The sequence below is a fragment of the Heteronotia binoei genome, chromosome 3, assembly GCF_032191835.1.
Source record: "Heteronotia binoei isolate CCM8104 ecotype False Entrance Well chromosome 3, APGP_CSIRO_Hbin_v1, whole genome shotgun sequence".
Taxonomy (NCBI): Eukaryota; Metazoa; Chordata; class Lepidosauria; order Squamata; family Gekkonidae; genus Heteronotia; species Heteronotia binoei.
The window spans coordinates 146,123,104-146,141,945 of NC_083225.1; the positions used below are offsets into that span (position 1 = coordinate 146,123,104).

The window sequence follows — 18,842 nt, forward strand, 5'->3', positions numbered from 1 at the left end:
TTAAGTGCTAGATTTTGTGTATAAAGGCTTGGCATCAAATGTATGAGGGTGTAGCAAAAAACAGAAACAGAGGTTATCCTTTAGAAAATATTGCATTAACTGTGAATGTTACGTGGCACTCATATTTATTTAATAGGAATATATTTGGAGATGTTTTGCCTAAACCTTTGCTTAAGAAAAAATTATGACATCATTCAAAGCTTTGGAATCATTCTTAGTTGTCAGTAATCTCACAGGCAAAATGTCAAATGACCTGATCACACACATATGCAAATGAAAATAATACCTATTATCTTTACTGCTTATTACTTATACAATAACATGCATACCCTACAAGTAGGAACAGATGAAATCTGGAGGGGGGGGAAGGCAAAATGTTGCCTTGGTGCCATTTTAAAGAAAACATTTTATGGCAATCTCACAGAGAAAGTCCAAGAGATTTATTTGTTCTAGTTGAAAACTGGGTTTCGTATACCATTCAGAATTGGGCTACTGCCTGACCACTTCCTTTGGAGAAGGGTGATGGAGAACACAAAAAAAATGATGCTCATAATTCCTAGAATCACTATTCCTGAAATCAGGGCACTGGTGACCGAATTCATTTGGAAAGCAAATCCATTTGGACTAGCTGCAAAAGAAAAAGAATTAAAGTGGAAGATATTATACTATTATTTTTTAAAAAATCCTATTAACTATCTAGCCATATTGATTTTAATGCCCATTTATTTACATAAAAGCCCCATTCTGCTTTACTGTAAAGGGTATAGGAGAAGTTTAGTTAGTTGCAAATCAGTGGGATTAAAAGATTTAAAACTTTGGCTGGGACTCTGTTCCCTTGTTGTATTCCTTCAAATTTTCTTTCCTAACAGTATCTGCACTCCCAAACTATTCTTTGTGTCATAGCCTCATAAGGAAACCAGACAGAGCCCATAATATATAATATAACCAGGACTGTAACAATTTTTCAATGTTAAAATCTACTCTAAAGAGTAGAATCAGCCAAGTATTTAAGGCCTGCTAGGAGCTAAATCAAATGTTCAAGATTAACCATTTGCTTCATTCATAATCAATATATTCTCAGTTTAAATTAGTACAAAAATACAGTAACACAATTGACTAAATCCATGGAATTCCCTTATTCACTTCCATAAATGTAAAATCCTCCTGTTTTTACAAATAGTTCTCAGTTATTGGTACAACTTACCAAGCTGTGAATTATTAGTTGGAGTCTCATCTACATAGAAAAAGAGATATTTCATAACTTCAGGATGCTATTTCTGTAGCCTCTTTCCATTCAAATAAAATCTATGATATTTTAAACCACACCAGCTGTTCCTACATTGTTGATTGGTCACTATCAGTATATTTCTTAGACTTAGAGCATTAGTTATAAGAAAAGATTTTATGTCTAGGACAATTAATAATCATGGTATTGTTATTAAGACTTGTTTATTTCTTTTTGAAACATTTGCCTTTTTTAAGAATATAGAAATAGGGCATGTAATATTCTCTTCCCAGACCTTCTTGACTTTCCCTTTCCTCTCAGTTTACTTTTTGTCTTCTCTTCTTTGCTTTGGAGTATGGGATCAATTTGCAATTGCTTGCCTACATAGCAAAGAATAAATTCTCAACCTCTTTTTAACAGTGATTGACAGATGCTTGAACTCTTTTCAAGTGCTAATTCAATATGTGGAGGAGAGATCACACACATTATCCCCAGTTGATTTTGATTTGAAAATCAGAACAGAGCCTGTGCATATGTAAGGCTGTCTTGGTGCAGTTGTAAACCCTGCTCCCCCCCCCCCACCCTCCCAATTTAGCAGTGGCACAGAGGGGACCTAGATTATAATACTAATACAATATGTGGAGGAGGGATTCCACATGCTGTCCCCACTTTTGATTTTGATTTGAAGATCAGAACAGAGTCCATGCACATGTAAGGCTATTTTGGTAAAGTTGGAACCTCTGTTTGGTTTTTGTTTTCCTACTTAGCAGTTGCATGGAACCTACATGATTGATCACCCAGCATACCATGCACTCTGGTACTGGGAACTATCCCTAAACAAAGCATTTAGATAAGTCTTGAATTCATGTAATGTATGACAAAGTCTGTTTATTCTTACCAGTCCTTGTAATGATGGGGCCAGCAGAGATGATAGCACTTCCAGAAGTGCTTTGAGGAGTCCAAGTGGTTCTCTTTACAGCATCTCTTCTTTTTCTGTTACCGCAAATCTGGTCAACAAAACAATCATGATTTCAGAGTGGAGAGAGCTATTTTCCTCTGATACATAATATAAAGCATTTGGGGGTTGTATTGAAAGATCTGCTACATTTTTATTTAACGAACTGTATACAGGAATTTACTTGCTGTTAAACTACTTAATTAGTAAGTATAATGTCATTCATGCTTGTTTGTGTGGCTGGCAAAGTGGGTAAGGTGAGTGCTAAATGCTTCCTTGAGAGCAGGAGTTATGCTGCCCAAGGAGGCAGTGATTAGACCAGTTCTGAAGGGGTGGGGGGACCCTCCCTGAGCCCTACTATGCTGGAAAACTTCCAGACAGTCTCCAATCTTCCATTCTTGGACAAGGTGCTAGAGTGGGTGGTTACTTCTCAGATCCAGGGGTTCTTGGAAGAGACTGACTTTCTGAGCCCATTTCAATCAGACTTAAAGCCAGGATTTGGAATGGTGTCAGACTCTGTAATGTTCATGACTAATAAATACAACATACTAACCATATGGACCTTTGATACTAACCCAAAGATCTTTCCTGTCATATAGTTACTATGCATATCAAAAGAGACAGCCATTGATGTATAAACCTTGTTGATGCTCCCAGGGAACAAAAGAATGCATACGTTAAAAGATAGCCTGGCCGCAAGGCAACTTCTCAGAGGAAAGAGATAAGCTGAAGCCCGTGTGAAAGTTTGCACCTCCAGCCCCTTGATGTTTTGGGAAAGGGAGCTTTGTTTAGAATTGCTTTGATGTAGAACCTTTAAAAATAGTTACTGCCTAGATACTGGTAATAGTCTCAATCTTTGTATCCAGCTATGAGTTTCCAATAAAGTATCATTTTGTTTCGAATGAATGCTGCCTTGAGATTCCATTCGCCTGACAAATGGACACAACTGCTTTGGTTGCCTTGGTTCATGGGGGGAATGTGACACTAATTCTTCTGAATCCTGCTCCCCTGGCTGATGACCATATGGCTAGAGAGGTGCCTTTGCCTCCTCAGAAGGTGGAAGAGGCATTAATTGGTGGCTATACCATATATAGGTATGTGGGTTTGGGGGATACGGGTGGTGCTCTCACTGGATGGTCCCACCTCCACCTTCTAGTCTTCGCCTGCTCACAGCTCACCCTCCTGCCCTGTTTGCAGGGCAGGCTTCAGCTGATCACCCCTTTTGGGGGCCAGATAGGATTTTTTTCACCCTTTTTGAATTGGCTTAAGGGAGTGGTATTTTCAGGGGTGGATTGGGTAATTTGCAGAGGGTGGTGCTGTTAAATAGGTTTTCAGGTTGGCTGGATTTTTAAGATAAGAGTCTGGTGAGTACAACTCTTGGGTTATTCAGCTCTGGGCAAGGAAAGCAGACTGCCTTCAGGGAACACATTGGATTGACCAAAGAGAAGCTCAATCCACTGAGATTAAGGCACCATGTTATGGTGGTTCAAACTTTATTGTGGGGGATTAGTCTCAGAAGCTAGTATTGGGTGATTCCTGTGCTATCCCATGGCTGTGCCTATGGGGTTCCTCTGGATTCTACAGGTAGCTTGGAATGGTTTTGCAGGTAGTTCTACAGGTAGTGGCTTGGAATGGTTTTGCACAACTTTGGCTTAGTGCAGCATCTGTGTCCATTTCTGGTTCAGTCAGTTCTAGCTACAGTGATTCATGCCTTCATTATATCTAGATTGGACTATTGCAATGTTAGGAGACATCTAGAAAGGCATTGGCAGAGCCAAGGACTCATACTGAATCTGATAGATCATGTTGTAAAGCTTCCTGTAAGACCTATGAAGCAATGGCGATGACAGCTAAGAAATGTTACCACTTGCTAGTATTGTATCAGCTAGTTTACCATCCCAATTGTTTAAGGTAATCCACATAATCTGTGGATTGCTAAAACTGAGCCTTCATTATATCAGGGCCAGAAATAAAATTGGGATTCCTTTTTTTAAAAAAAATGCTATTGAAATATCAAGCACACACTCTGACTGCTGACTGTAACATAGATCCACTGAAAGAACTAATATGAACTATTTTGACCCAGTTTCCATGACAGATGTTGATAAATTCCTGGGATCTATGAAGGTCACTGCTTGTGCCCTGGATCCTTGTCGATCCTGGCTTCTAAATTCATGTAAAGACCATATCAATGAATCCTTAATATCTATTATAAATCAATCACTAACTGTGGACATCTTCCTTTGACCACTCAAAGAGATGGTTATCTGTCCACTTCTTTTAAAAAAAATCCCTACAGAAAAATGGTGTAGCTGATTATTGCTCTGTCTAATCTGCCATTCCTAGGCAAAGAGATTCAGAGACCAATAGCAGACCAACTCCAGGGATTCTTGGTTAACTCATTTGCTCTAGACCCTTTTCTGATTTCAGACCAGGCTATAGGTCATAATATATATGATTCTGCATTATATTATTGACCAGAATTTTGGAATCAGATGTTGTCTCCCTCCTCATCAATTGACCTGGCTCCAGATACAGCTTAGTTCACCATAAACCAGGTGAGAAAGTGAAACTATTATCTACAGTGATTCCCTTAATTATAACTTAATTATTCCCTTAATTATAACAGTTATCATATTAATCTCATGATTAATTATATAATAGTTTAAGCATGAAAAACACTACAATAAGCTTTTCACAATTTAACTCCAACTTCACTGGGGCTGTGGTCAGACTACTGGTGGTGTAATCTGGTCACACTTCTAATTACACCTTTTTATTTTGCAACAGGAACTTTTAATCTGACATCCCACCCTGAATTAGCTTCACTGCATGCTTGCCCTGTGGTCAGTCATTCAGATGGTTGCAGCATCCTTTTTTTGGTTTGTCTTTCACTCATGTGCATAAGCATGTATCTAAAGCTCTGCTTCTTTTTCACAGCTCTACAATCCTCTGCCAAGTACTGTGGCCTCTCTCAGCCTCCTTCACATTACCTCTCTTCCTTGACATACATGGGACTGTAACCATCATGAAGAATTACATGGGAGTTGCCCAATTGATTTCAGTACATTTAGTGTTGTGTCAATCATGTGATGCTCTCCAACAGCAACCTTTTTTCTGCTAACACAGTTTGCATGGGGAAAAGTGGGATGGGGAGTAGGGTTGCCAACCTCCTCAGGCTCCCTGCCAATATGGGAGCCTTAAAGTCTATTTTCATGGCTTTCCAACACCAAGAAACAGGAGAGTTGGAGGAGGGGTTGTCAAAAACAACTCCCCTGGGGTCTCCCAATCGTGAGAGTGTTGGATTCAGAAATGCACAAGTGGGGATTCAAATTCCTGGGGTGAAGATCTGCTTATGCGCACATTTCTATGTCTTTTTGGATTTTTTTTTAAAAAAGTGGAATGGAAGATTCGTACTTCCCAACCGCCTTGATTTCAAAGCAGCAAAGTCCAGATATCTGGAAATGTAGGGTGAAAGTGCTAACATCTATAAAGATGGGACTTTCCCTAGAGCCTAAGAATTCCAATTTGAAGGCAGGTCAGAACTGGGTACCAACAAGTGAGGAACCAGAAGCGGATGTCACTGTCTGTGCACTTTAAATCCGGAGGGGGACAGCAATGGCATTGGATCAAACTGCTTGTTTGACCACAGCCTGGATTATTCTGAGTGATTCTGGCCTCTATGTTATTACACATCTTGAAGCTGTAACATGAATTGCATTGTACATTAGTGTGACTCAATTTCTATACCATGTTTTCACAGAATTCACATTTTTTAAAAGAGCAGAACCCTCTGCATTTAGCTCAGACTATAGCATTACCAAAACACTTCAAAACCTACAGGAGCAAGAAAAGGGCAGTCATCTGCTCTGCACAGCTTTGTCACACAATGAAGAAAAACTGTGGACATTTTCTGATTCTTGTGCTTCACGAAGCGGAACACCTCAAAGGAAAATCGGCCCATCTGACTCTTGCCGTTTTCAATTATAGTTGTCTGAGGGTCCTTGTCACAGCTGAAAGAAAATATTGAAACTGATGTAACTTTATTTACCACTTTTTCTGGTTCTGGAAGAGTAGAGAAAGTAAACATAACATTTAGATTTTCCCTTGTCTCAGAGGAAAACAATAAACACCATGAGAAATGCATAAGCATTGTTCAGAACTGCCAAGCTTGAACTGCCAGTCTCAGTGAGCAATATTTGCTCAATGCTCTGTGAATGCTGGTTGTCTCCTTTTGAGCTCTACTTCTCCCCATCCGCACTTCATCTTCTACTGTTACCCATAAATAATAATATTCCCTTGTCACTGTCTAACACTTTCCTGAGGAGCAGGTTAAGACTTTTTTTTTTCTACGGCTTTTGATTCCTGTTTCTGTTGTCTGCTCCTTCTGTCATCTTGTTCTGTTGCCTAAACTAGTCAGCTATTGCACTTCTGGGAACTGTTCCACTGTTTCTGTCATGAATTAGTGTAGTTGTCATTTCATGTCTATTATTAGATGCCAAGCACCATTTGTTTCCTAAGCATTCTTCAGCAAAGGAGAAAAGTGTTTTCTGATAAACATGTTCTACACAGAGTATTTATTGAGGCTCATGTATGGATTAAACCTTGCAAAAATGTGAAGGTAATAGTAATCCATCCATACGATGTTTTCTATTAAAACAACACCTACGACCAATTTACTTATCATTTAATGTCTAGGGATACCCTTTTCTGCATGATGGAAATTCAGACTGTTTTCAGTCATATACCAAGCTTTCAACACTTTAACACTTTCCCATCAGTATTAGTTGTTATCACTATGGTGCTAAGACGCCAATGCAACAGTGTTTGGAACAACATTTATAGTAAGGAGTACCACTCCTTATTATACAGATTACCAGTATGAGGAGAGGCTGATTCATGATTGCTGCATTAAAAGCATATTTATCAGGCTGTTCAGAATGCCAAACCATTGTTTGGAGGTTCATAAATAAGCAATGAAGGAGTCTCATGGTTCAATTCTAAAGACACTTACTATATTTTTACACCCCTAAGCTTACCGTCCTCAGTTGCTCTAGAAAGGTTTGTTCTGCTTAGGTCTGCAGTGCCAGGCTCACTTCTGTAATCCCCCTCCCCTTTCTCCTCATACAACACATGTAGTAACTGGCTCTTAAAATGAAGTGGTATATAACAAGTACCCTGCTGAATGAGACTAGAAGTCTATCTAGTCCAGCATCCTGTCTCACACAGTGGCCAACCAGCTCCTCTGGACAGTCATTCTTTGCACTTACCTTGCAAATCATTACCCCAAACCACAGTTTGTCCCCCCAGTTCAGAATCATGGTTTGCAGAGCAAATGCAAAGCACAGACCAGATGTAATGGCAATTTATAATTTTCCGCAGATGTCAAAATAATTACTGCAAAGCACAGTAAAAATCATGTAAGTAAGTCCAAGGCTCCTTTAAGACTCATTCTTGTAGCATCAAAATGGCATTATAACTGGATCAAGCCAATATAAATTCAGGTCATGACAAATGTCTATTTTTGATATTTGTATATACTTGATATTTGCACCTGATTTGTGGTCAAATACATTTTCGTTTTACTTTACAGGGTGATGCTGATGCCCAAGCTAGCCCAGGGTATGAGCTAACTTGGGCAACTTGCCTGAGGGGGCAAGTTGTTAACTGCATGGATTTTCATTTCAGAGTTAATGCACTAAAGACAGTATCCTTAGTGTATCCTTTGTTGAAGGAGTCATGTAGAATAGATTCCATTAATGGCTATATTATCTGTATGTATATTTTGCACCAATATCAGAGTGCTTGTTGCTTTTGTTATGGGGCTGTTTGCCACACTCAGTAGCCCTCTTCATACACGTAAACAAACATTAAATGAAACTAATGCATCATGTAAAATTAGAAGCTTTTACGCTTATTTTGAAAATAATATACAAATTTTATGTCAATCCAACACAACAGTGTGGCAGGGAAAAATTCAAAATGCCTACCTAAAGAAGAGATCATAACGCAGATCATCATTTGGATTTCCAGATGGTGTAGTATAGCAGTAGTCCATCAAAACATTCCATCTGTGCAATGAAAGATAATTAACTGTTAACAACCATTATTATTGAATATATTCAGTATATTCAGATGTATGCATTGTAAGTGCTGGTTGATAACTTTAACATGTGCTGTTATCTTATGTTATGGCTCAATAGATGAACAAAATTCATGCTTTTCAGTGAAGCAATTCAGCTTTTCTTTATTACATATGATACTGAACAATATTTACAATATAACTAGTGTGGAGTTATAGTCCTGAGGTCCGTTAAGTGGTGTCAATGATATAGTCATGGAGTACTGTATTTACCATTGATTTGCTGTCATTTCATTGGCTTCTTCAGACTTCATAAGAGCATTAGCCAGAACTCAGATTCTTTTTTTTTTTTTAATGGATGCATCTGCATCATACGTTAATAGATTATGAATGAACCACCAAGGAGGGTAACCCCATTTTTAAAAAGTTGGGTGTACCTATAATTTTGTTGCTGAATAAGATGCATCAACAGCAATTCTGGCCCACTGGCCTGAAGTGTGAAAGTTTTCCCCTTGGTGCCACTAATCAGTTCTGCACTGGTGGGCAACAGTTTTCTCCACCGTTTCTTTCACACCCTTGACTTTCTCATGGCAGCTTCCCTTCAGTCCCTACTTCTCAGGGGTGAGGAGTTTGCTAAAAGAGTGGGATATAATCCCTGAAATTTAAGACCCTAAAATGCATCCTGCTGGACAACCTTTTTATGGGAGCCAATGCAGACAACCCAACTGTGCCTGGCACATATAGGGGGCCATGTCAATGCTGACAAATTGTATTAGTTTCCAGTGCTTAAAACAATTGGACAATTTTTCTTTTCAGTGGTCAGCAAAAATAGAGTCCCAGGGCTAAGTATAATTTTGTTCTGTTGGATTTCCCCATATTCTTTTTAATGGACAAGTAACTTCACTAGAGGAATCTATTTTTAATGTTCTATTGGAGCTGTAAATGGGATCAATGTATGGCCCATCCATTGCTTTCCTTAACATCTCAAGCTTGGCTGATCGCTTGGCTGGAAGACTGGGCAATGGAGCTTTCACCCCAGTTGCTAGCAGCAAGTACACTTACTGGCTAAGTGCCAGTTCCTGACAAGCCACTGTGGCGGAACCGGCCCGATTCTGCCTTCAGACCCGGTCCCGTCTGCTCCCTATTGAGTCGCCAACTCCTGGAGGGAGCTATTTCTCCTCCTGCCCCTTGGGCTCGCTGCCACCACCTGCTCAGTCTAGGGGTTCCGATTGAGAGGAACAGGACTCCCAATCCCCCTCTCCAGCTATGAGGCCAGGCCTCAAGGTCCTCTGCCACCCTGTACTTGGGTTTCACAGAGACCTCAGCACTTCTTTGGGGCACCCCTGGAGGATTGGCACCTTATCCAACTGCATGCCTTCCCCCTTCCCCGGGGCCCCCTTTATAAAACAGCGTGGCCTAAAGCGGTCTGGGGATCTATGTGGTACAGAGATTGACTGCCAGCATTTAAAACAGAAAAAATATTTATTTAAAAGAGAAAAAGATAGGGAAAGAAAAACAAAACAAACACAGTTGCATTTAAAAAGTTAGCACAGCACCCGCACAGCAAACAGCATAACAAAATAAAGGTGGTTTTTAAACGCATCGTATTGTCCCTGGTCTACACTTGCCCTGCCTATGAGAATGACTTACTTGGTCTGACTGCCTGGGGTCTCCCAGGCAGGAGCCTCCATGCTCCCCACATGCTCGCTCGAGCGCTGGCTTCCAACTCCCTTCTCTTCCTGCTAACACACATGCAAAGAACAAAAGCACTTCCTGCCTCTCTAGGAGACTTTCCCCCTAGAGTTGTTGGTTTGGCTCTGGAAGGGAGGGGGGGAGTGAGGGAGGCTACAAAGCCTGCTGAGGGATTTTACTGATCCCTGCCAATGAAGCACCAACACTCTAAGATGGCGTTTCTCCACAGCCACATTGCCAGCTTTTCCCACTAGCGTTAGGTCCAAAGCTGTTAAACAATGAGAGGATTCTATTTGCGGGGGAAGGCGGGGCAGAGACAAGCCAACAGAGGGAAAATGTAGTGCACATGTAGAGAGAGAAAACAGTATTCATGCCAAAGAGTTCCACCCCATCCCTGACTTATGAATAGCCTGCAATGAGGTCTTATCACCCAAGACTCAAAATAGCATTGCCACATTCTGATGTGATAACCTCTTGAAGAAGGGAGAAGGTCAACAATCGCCAGTGCCCTCCCCACAACCCCTGAGCAACTAAAAGGCCAACACCATGCTGGGAATTATTAGGAAGGGAATTGAAAACAAATCAGCCAGTATCATAATGCCCCTGTATAAATCGATGGTGCGGTCTCATTTGGAGTACTGTGTGCAGTTCTGGTCGCCACACCTCAAGAAGGATATTATAGCATTGGAGAAAGTCCAGAAAAGGGCAACTAGAATGATTAAAGGGCTGGAGCACTTTCCCTATGAAGAAAGGTTGAAACGCTTGGGACTCTTTAGCTTGGAGAAACGTCGACTGCGGGGTGACATGATAGAGGTTTACAAGATAATGCATGGGATGAAGAAAGTAGAGAAAGAGGTACTTTTCTCCCTTTCTCACAATACAAGAACTCGTGGGCATTTGATGAAATTGCTGAGCAGACAGGTTAAAACGGATAAAAGGAAGTACTTCTTTACCCAAAGGGTGATTAACATGTGGAATTCACTGCCACAGGAGGTAGTGGCAGCCACAAACATGACCACCTTCAAGAGGGGTTTAGATAAAAATATGGAGCAGAAGTCCAACAGTGGCTATTAGCCACAGTGTGTGTATAATTTTTTTGGCCACTCTGTGACACAGAGGGTTGGACTGGATGGGCCATTGGCCTGATCCACCATGGCTTCTCTTATGTTCTTAAATGTGCAATCCTAATAATACTTTCCTGGGAATAAACCTTATTGAATAGACTGGAGTAAGTTTCTGAGTAGACTTACTTAGGATCATTCTCTTAAAGTACAATTCAGAAGTAACTCTGCAAACTGTGTGCATGGAAAGGTTTTGTATCTACTCTTTCTGCCAGAGGAGAAGGAAAGGCAGGAGTTGCTGCATGAATTCTGCATAAACTTTTTCCTTCCTTCCTTCATTTTGATTTTTAGCCTGCCCTTCCTGTAGGACAGGCTCAGGGTGGGTTACATCATAAAAACAATCAACAGTAAAAAAAAACAATAAAAGACCAATTTAAAATCTATAAAATCCAAAACTACAGAGTGACAATAGAGACTAAAATGGCAGGTTCTGCCTCACAGACATAGCCTATTGTCCAGGTCCAGCAGATCTTATAGCACTGGGATGGAATGAAGTAATTATCTCCCTTCTCAATGGCTGCACCTGAAAGGACAACAGAAGGCACAGAGACAGCCCAATGGTATGTATCTCACATCCTGGAAAACTCCCTCAGATTAGTTCCCCCAACTATTTGGGATCTTTAAGGGGAGTGGCAGCTATTAAGTAATACTACTCTGCTAATTTCCTCTAACTTTGGTAAAAGGAAGAAGTAGTGGATTTTTTTGACCAGAAACAGAGCACAAACCGCACACCTATACACACAGATCATAGCAAAGATCCTCTGTCACAACACAATATAATATATTTTAACTACAAAACATATTGTGTATCACTGAGCTTTATAACATGCCCTACATCTAAAGACTTGGGGCAGGAAACACCATTTCTTTTCAATTACTAGGTGTCTAGGATTTGTCTTAGGCAGCCCCATGGCACAGAGTGGTAAAGCTGCAGTACTGCTGTCTGAGCTCTCTGCTCATAACCTGAATTTGATCCCGTCAAAAGTTGGGTTCAGGTAGCTGGCTCAAGGTTGACTCAGCCTTCCATGCTTCCGAGGTTGGAAAAATGAGTACCCAGCTTGCTGGGGGAAAAGTGTAGATAACTGGGGAAGGCAATGGAAACCACCCCATAAAAAGTCTGCCATGAAAACGTTGTGATGCGATGTCACCCTGGAGTCAGAAATGACTGGTGCTTGCACAGGGGACTACTTTTACCTTTACTAGGATTTGTATTTCACCTTTTTTTGGTATTTTATATCTGTGTGTGTGTGAGAGAGAGAGCACATCTGGAAGTCATGGCAGCCTCTGACCCCCTACTGAGGGCCTAGAGGATATTCAAAGAGGTAGTTGAATAAGCCTGCCCCTGTCCCTGGGCTCTGGTATATCAAGAAGGTCTCCCATCCTAGTACTTGCCAGAGTTGACCCTGCCTAGCTTCTGAGATCTCACAAGATTGGGCTTGCCTGGGCTATCCAGGTCAGAGTGTATTTTGCCATTAAAAAAAAATCCTGGTCTTTTTCAGTTTAAGGTACTCTGGTAAGCCATTGAACTAACCCTGACTGCCACCTGTCATAATAAAAATACACATACATTCATAGTACATATGGTTATCTTCTCTAGATGCAGCTGATCCAGCTTTAGCTGAGTCCATGTTAGCTAGACTGACAACATAAGCAGAATCATGATCAGTACTTGTTTAAGGCTACCCAATGACTGAGCTGGAGTTTCAGTCTAGATACAAACTGGAATCTATCAACAGTGGTGGGGTGCAAGTTACATCACCAAATCCTTCAAATGTTTCAGGGTGCTTAGAACCTGACACATACAGCAAGCAAAAGGAACTATATAATTTATAGTACCTGCCATCAAGGTTAGTTGCTCTCACACCAGCAAAAATTTTTGTCTTCAGTGGTAACCCTGTACTAGGAATAATCAGCTGCTGGCTGTAGGTTGAGTCCTAGAAAAGCAAATAATCCTGTATTATGTATTTTATGATTTATTTAAGGAATTTACTCTCCAGAGTCTTGCTCAAGACAGCTATGAGAAAAAGCAATATTATAAAGTCACAAAGCATCATATATTATCAATATAAAAACCAAACAAGCCATTAATATACCAACAACATGTAATATAAAAGGTCTTGTAGTAATTGATGTAGTTACCAAAATCATGCAACAAATGCTATGAGTATTAGACAATTGCTAATAGAAATTTACACATGAAGGGGTTATAAGTAACAAAGAAAAGTTTTTAATCCTCTACAAATAAGACTTCTTCAAAACACTGATGTTAAAATGCATATTGCATATCTGAATGTCAAGCCCAAACAAAAAGATGAGCAAAACACAGGTCACCAGCGTCAGCTGAAAAGTGGCAGGGCCAGGAACTCCTTCTTTCTTGCCCATTTCTACAGCCCCTCTTGGACCAGATGGTAGCAGCCTGGGAGAATCACCTCCTCTTGAACCACCTCAGTGAGATTCTGGATCACTTCAAAAGTAACCCAAACCACCATTAAGGGAGGCAAAGGGCAGTGACTTGAGAGTAGTTTATGCCATCACTCCTTCTCAGCCAGGACAGGCTTGAGACGTACTGCCTCTAATGTGCATTTTAGACTTTCTATGGACATCACAGAGGGAGGCATTCCTCTGTGTTGGTTCTAAGACAAGAGGCAAGCACTGCCTCTAAAGCCAATCCTGGCCACTCACTAGGGTGGCTCAAGAGGAAGTGCTTCCCCCCTCATATGCCACCACTTTGCCCATGATGGACTGCAGAAATGCTGCTTCTTCTGACCATCTTGGACCTCACCAGACACACAGTAAGGAAGTCCTTTTCCCATGCTGCTGTTGTCCAAGTCTAAGTCAAGCAGCCATTGGCACTTCATCTGGAGCCTAACCTGGACTCTTCTGGGGCAACACAGGATAAGTTCGGTAGCTTTATTCAACCTTGGTGTAGAAGAAGGGGGGTGCGGGGGTGGGTGGGCTCCCTCTGGGTATCCTACCCCCCCCAGGGAAAGTGTATGCGCAATACATAGCCTCTCCTCTCCCGGTGTAGTGAACGCCGCGTGGTCACTGTCTGGCTATGCCTGGTAGATGGTCACTGCAATGGCCTCTCCTGCATTACTGCATCCGTAGCAACACCTTCTCGCTGGTCCCCCCCCCCCCGTTTTTCACAGAGTTTGCTACGTTATGGTGCGACCGAATTGTCCGGCGGTATAACCGGATGGGCAGGCTGGGCCCACCAACCTCGCCAGCCTAAGAGAAGGAAAACTCTAACATCAAACCCGGGCAGATAGAGCTCGTTAATGTAACACCTACCACCTGGAGGACTCGCTGCCGGCGTCCCGGCTTACTGGGCCATGGCAGATGACCCCCAGGTGAAAGGGTGGAGCCAGTACCGCGCACACTGCGCTTCACCTAAAAAATTCCTCTGCGCAGGCCTGAAGGGCATATCCACATACACAACCCACAACGCATCAAGTCCTGCAGCGATGGGCAAGGGGTGAAACGGCAGGTGGAAGGTGCCACTGGAAGCCGCAGTCCCAATCCTGCATGTAGGCGGTTCAGGGTATTGGTCGCCTGATGCTAACCCGGAGACGAAAGCATTTTTCGGCAGCACCCTGAACGACCAAGCAGCCTTATCTAGGGACAGCACTGCTTGCTCCATACGGAGAGGGGCCTAGAAAAGGTGGCCTAAACAAAGCTCGTCTCCTCCATCCCAGTTGGCTAGCCGCGGTCAACGGGCATCCTTACTTGCGGTGAAAAAATAACAACAAAGAAAAGGCATGCACCTGCCTCACAAAGTGTGCAAAGACTAAAGCTTGCGTGTTGGAACATCAGAACCATGCTTGACACAGTAGACAGTGGTCGCCCTGAACGACGCTCTGCTCTAGTTGCCCACGAACTTCTCAGGTTGAATATCGACATAGCAGCTCTCAGTGAGGTCCGTTTCCCTGAGGAAGGTAGTCTTCAAGAACACGGTGCTGGCTATACCCTCTACTGGTCGGGTAAGTCAAAGGCTGAGAGCCGCCTTTCTGGTGTTGGCTTCATGGTCAGGAACTCCATTGCCTCCAAACTCGAAAACCTGCCAACAGGTCACTCAGATCGCATCATGTCCATGCGCCTCCCACTTCAAAACAAGCAGCATGCAACACTCTTCAGTGTGTATGCCCCAACCCTTCAAGCAGATCCTGCAGAAAAGAACAAGTTCTATGCTGATCTACGCAACCTCGTACGGAAGACCCCTACAGAGGACAAGGTGATCATCCTTGGCGACTTCAATGCCAGAGTAGGTAAAGACTCGGAAGCCTGGAAAGGAGTACTTGGCAAACACGGCATTGGCAACTGCAATGACAATGGGCGCCTCCTGCTAGAATTCTGCATGGAGCACCAGCTCACCATCACCAACACTATCTTCCATCAGAAGAACAGTCTGAAGACAACGTGGATGCACCCACAGTCCAAGCACTGGCACCTTATCGACTACATTCTGGTGCGCCAGAGAGACCTTCGAGATGTCTTACACACCCGAGTAATGCCCAGTGCAGAATGTCATACGGATCATCGTCTTGTACGCTGCAATCTCCGTCTTCACTTTAAACCCACACCCAGGAGAGGAGGTATCCCTCGGAGGAAGTTTCAGGTTGGCAGTCTCCAGTCAGCCGAAGTTAAAGCTGCCTTCCAGGCAAAACTCCAGTCAAGAATTGAGGACCCCAGTTGCCCCACAGACCCTTCTCCAGAAGCACTCTGGGAACACCTAAAAACTACCGTCCTGCAGATCTCTGAAGAAGTCCTCGGGTTCTCCACAAGGAAGAACAAGGACTGGTTTGATGAGAACAATCAAGAGATCCAAGATTTACTGGCGAAAAAGAGATCTGCCTACCAAGCACATCTTGCTCAGCCCTCCTGTCCTGGGAAAAAAGCAACCTTTCGCGCTGCATGTAGCAACCTCCAGCGCAAGCTTCGAGACATTCAGAACAATTGGTGGACCAAGCTTGCAGAGAGAACCCAGCTGTGTGCAGACACTGGTGATTTAAGAGGGTTCTACGAAGCCCTGAAGGCAGTATATGGTCCATCATATCAGGCTCAGAGTCCCTTGCGTAGTGCAGATGGCCAAGTGCTCCTCACAGACAAGGCATCCATACTGAACCGGTGGTCAGAGTATTTTCAGGTTCTCTTCAGTGCCAACCGCGTAGTTCAAGATTGAGCAATCCACCTCACCCCACTTGAACCAGTGAAAACAGAGTTGGATGAGATCCCCACCCTAGAAGAGACTGTTAAAGCCATCAAGCAACTGAAAAGTGGCAAGGCAGCAGGAGTTGATGGAATTCCACCAGAGATCTGGAAGCATGGGGGCACAATACTACATAGCTCACTTCACAAAGTACTTGTCACCTGCTGGGAACAAGGCAAATTACCACAGGACTTTCGCGATGCAATCATCATCACCCTATACAAGAACAAAGGGGAAAAGTCAGACTGCTCCAATTACCGGGGGATAACCCTGCTCTCCATCGCAGGCAAAATCCTTGCCAGAACACTCCTGAACAGACTGGTGCCCACCATTGCAGAAGAACTCCTCCCAGAGAGCCAGTGCGGCTTCAGAGCTAACAGGAGCACCACCGACATGGTATTTGTTCTCAGGCAGCTCCAAGAGAAATGCAGGGAACAGAACAAGGCTCTGTATGTGACTTTTGTCGACCTTACCAAAGCCTTCGATACCGTTAGCAGGAAAGGCCTGTGGCAAATCTTGGAACGTTTAGGATGTACCCCAAGGTTCCTCAGCATGTTCATCCAGCTACACGAAGACCAGCGAGGCCAAGTCAGACACTGCAACGACCTCTCGGAGACCTTCCCAATAGGCACAGGTGTAAAGCAAGGCTGCGTTCTCGCGCCAACTCTCTTTACGATCTTCTTTAGCATGATGCTTCAAAGAGCCGCAGTAGATCTAGATGATGACGATGGTGTCTACATCCGCTATCGCACCAATGGCAGCCTGTTCAACCTGAGGCGACTAAAGGCCCACTCCAAGACGATGGAAAAAATCATCCGAGAGCTACTGTTTGCTGATGATGCTGCACTCGTCTCCCACTCGGTATCAGCTCTGCAGCATATGACGTCCTGCTTTGCAGAGGCTGCCAAGCTATTTGGCCTAGAAGTTAGTCTGAAGAAGACAGAAGTTCTCCACCAGCCTGCACCCCAGGAAGATTATCACCCTCCCTGCATCACTGTGGGTGAATCAGTTCTGAAGACAGTCCAGCAGTTCAGCTACCTGGGGTGCATCATCTCCTCAGATGCCAAGATCGACAAGGAGATTGACAACAGGCTGGCAAAGGCAAACCGTGCATTTGGCCGACTGCACAAAAGAGTGTGGAGCAACAAGCATCTGAAAAAAGGCACAAAGATCAATGTTTACAAAGCGGTTGTGATGACAACCCTCATCTACGGCTCCGAATCGTGGGTTTTATACCGCCATCACCTGCGACTCCTTGAACGCTTTCATCAGCGCTGCCTTCGCACCATCCTCAACATCCACTGGAGTGACTTTGTGACCAACACTGAAGTCCTCAAGAGGGCGGAGGTTACCAGCATCGAGGCACTGCTGTTGAAGACGCAGCTGCGCTGGGCAGGGCATATTTCTAGGATGGAAAACCACCGCCTTCCCAAGATTGCCCTGTATGGCGAACTCTCCACCGGCCATCGAAATAGAGGGGCACCAAAGAAGAGGTACAAGGACTCCTTGAAGAAATCCCTTAGCACCTGTCACATCAACCATCACCAGTGGTCTGACCTAGCCTCAGATCGCAAAGCATGGAGGCACACCATCCACCAGGCTGTCTCTTCCTTTGAGAACGCACGCATAGCTGGTCTTGAGGACAAAAGGAGATTGAGGAAGAATCGCACTGCTACAGCACCAACCCTAAATCAGACTTTTCCCTGCAGCCACTGTGGCCGGACCTGCCTGTCCCGCATTGGTCTTGTCAGCCACCAGCGAGCCTGCAGCAGACGTGGACTATTGCACCCTTCTTAAATCTTCGTTCACGAAGTCAAGCCGAGAGAGGGTGTAGAAGAAGCAGTCCATATGTGCTTAACCCATTCGCCACTGCTTTTCCCATGCTCCATTTTCCCATGTTCCCTTTCTTCACTATAAGCATTAACACACTTAGGAACAATTTTTTTAAATCCTGAACTTCCTCTGCCTTCCATTCTTCTCTGAGAAAGGCATTGTTGGGTAATCATGAATAAAAAGTCATGTAGCCCAAGGACTACAAGTAGGAGGAATAATTGGGGGGGAATTGTTCCAGCCCCAAAGCATCTAGAATAAGTGTATGGGGGGACTGTAGGTGAAAGAAATGACAAAGTCTTCCCTCTGAAATGAATGGCACTTTTTCACAAGAGTAGCTTTATCTCTCACTTATTCACATTATATATTGGGAACCACATAAAACTGGATCAGCACTCAGACATAATTCATCATGAGCAAATGCACTTACAGTGAACCACATTTAATAATGCTATAAGTTATGGAGAGGAAAGATATGTGGCAACTGCAAGTGGTGCCAGACAATCTAAAATGAAACTAAATCAAATGGTAACCATCATATGTGAATGGAATAACAAGTAATCTAATACGTCACATAGAATCTACAAACCAAGCTGAGAAATATATTAGCAGAAAAATCATCCCTCCATTCAATTTTGAAAGAAAAAAAAAACCTTCCCAAAGTACTTAATGTCAGCAAGATGGCATTAAATAGTAGTAATTTTATTAACCTTCTTCAGAATTTCTGGAAA

General features: G+C 43.1%; 1 protein-coding gene across 1 annotated transcript in view; it reads right to left on the minus strand.

Moving 5' to 3' along the window:
• Positions 1-412: 412 nt before the first annotated feature.
• Positions 413-18,842, minus strand: part of ZPLD1 (zona pellucida like domain containing 1) — a 52,563-nt gene continuing 34,133 nt past the window's right edge. Inside the window, exons 6-11 of the mRNA XM_060235159.1 lie at positions 12,912-13,009; positions 8,171-8,251; positions 6,022-6,193; positions 2,124-2,232; positions 1,205-1,234; positions 413-628 (exon numbers count right to left, since the gene is read on the minus strand). Of these exons, the coding sequence (XP_060091142.1) occupies positions 450-628; positions 1,205-1,234; positions 2,124-2,232; positions 6,022-6,193; positions 8,171-8,251; positions 12,912-13,009 (669 nt within the window). The 3' untranslated portion in view covers positions 413-449. The remainder of the gene's footprint in view (positions 629-1,204; positions 1,235-2,123; positions 2,233-6,021; positions 6,194-8,170; positions 8,252-12,911; positions 13,010-18,842) is intronic.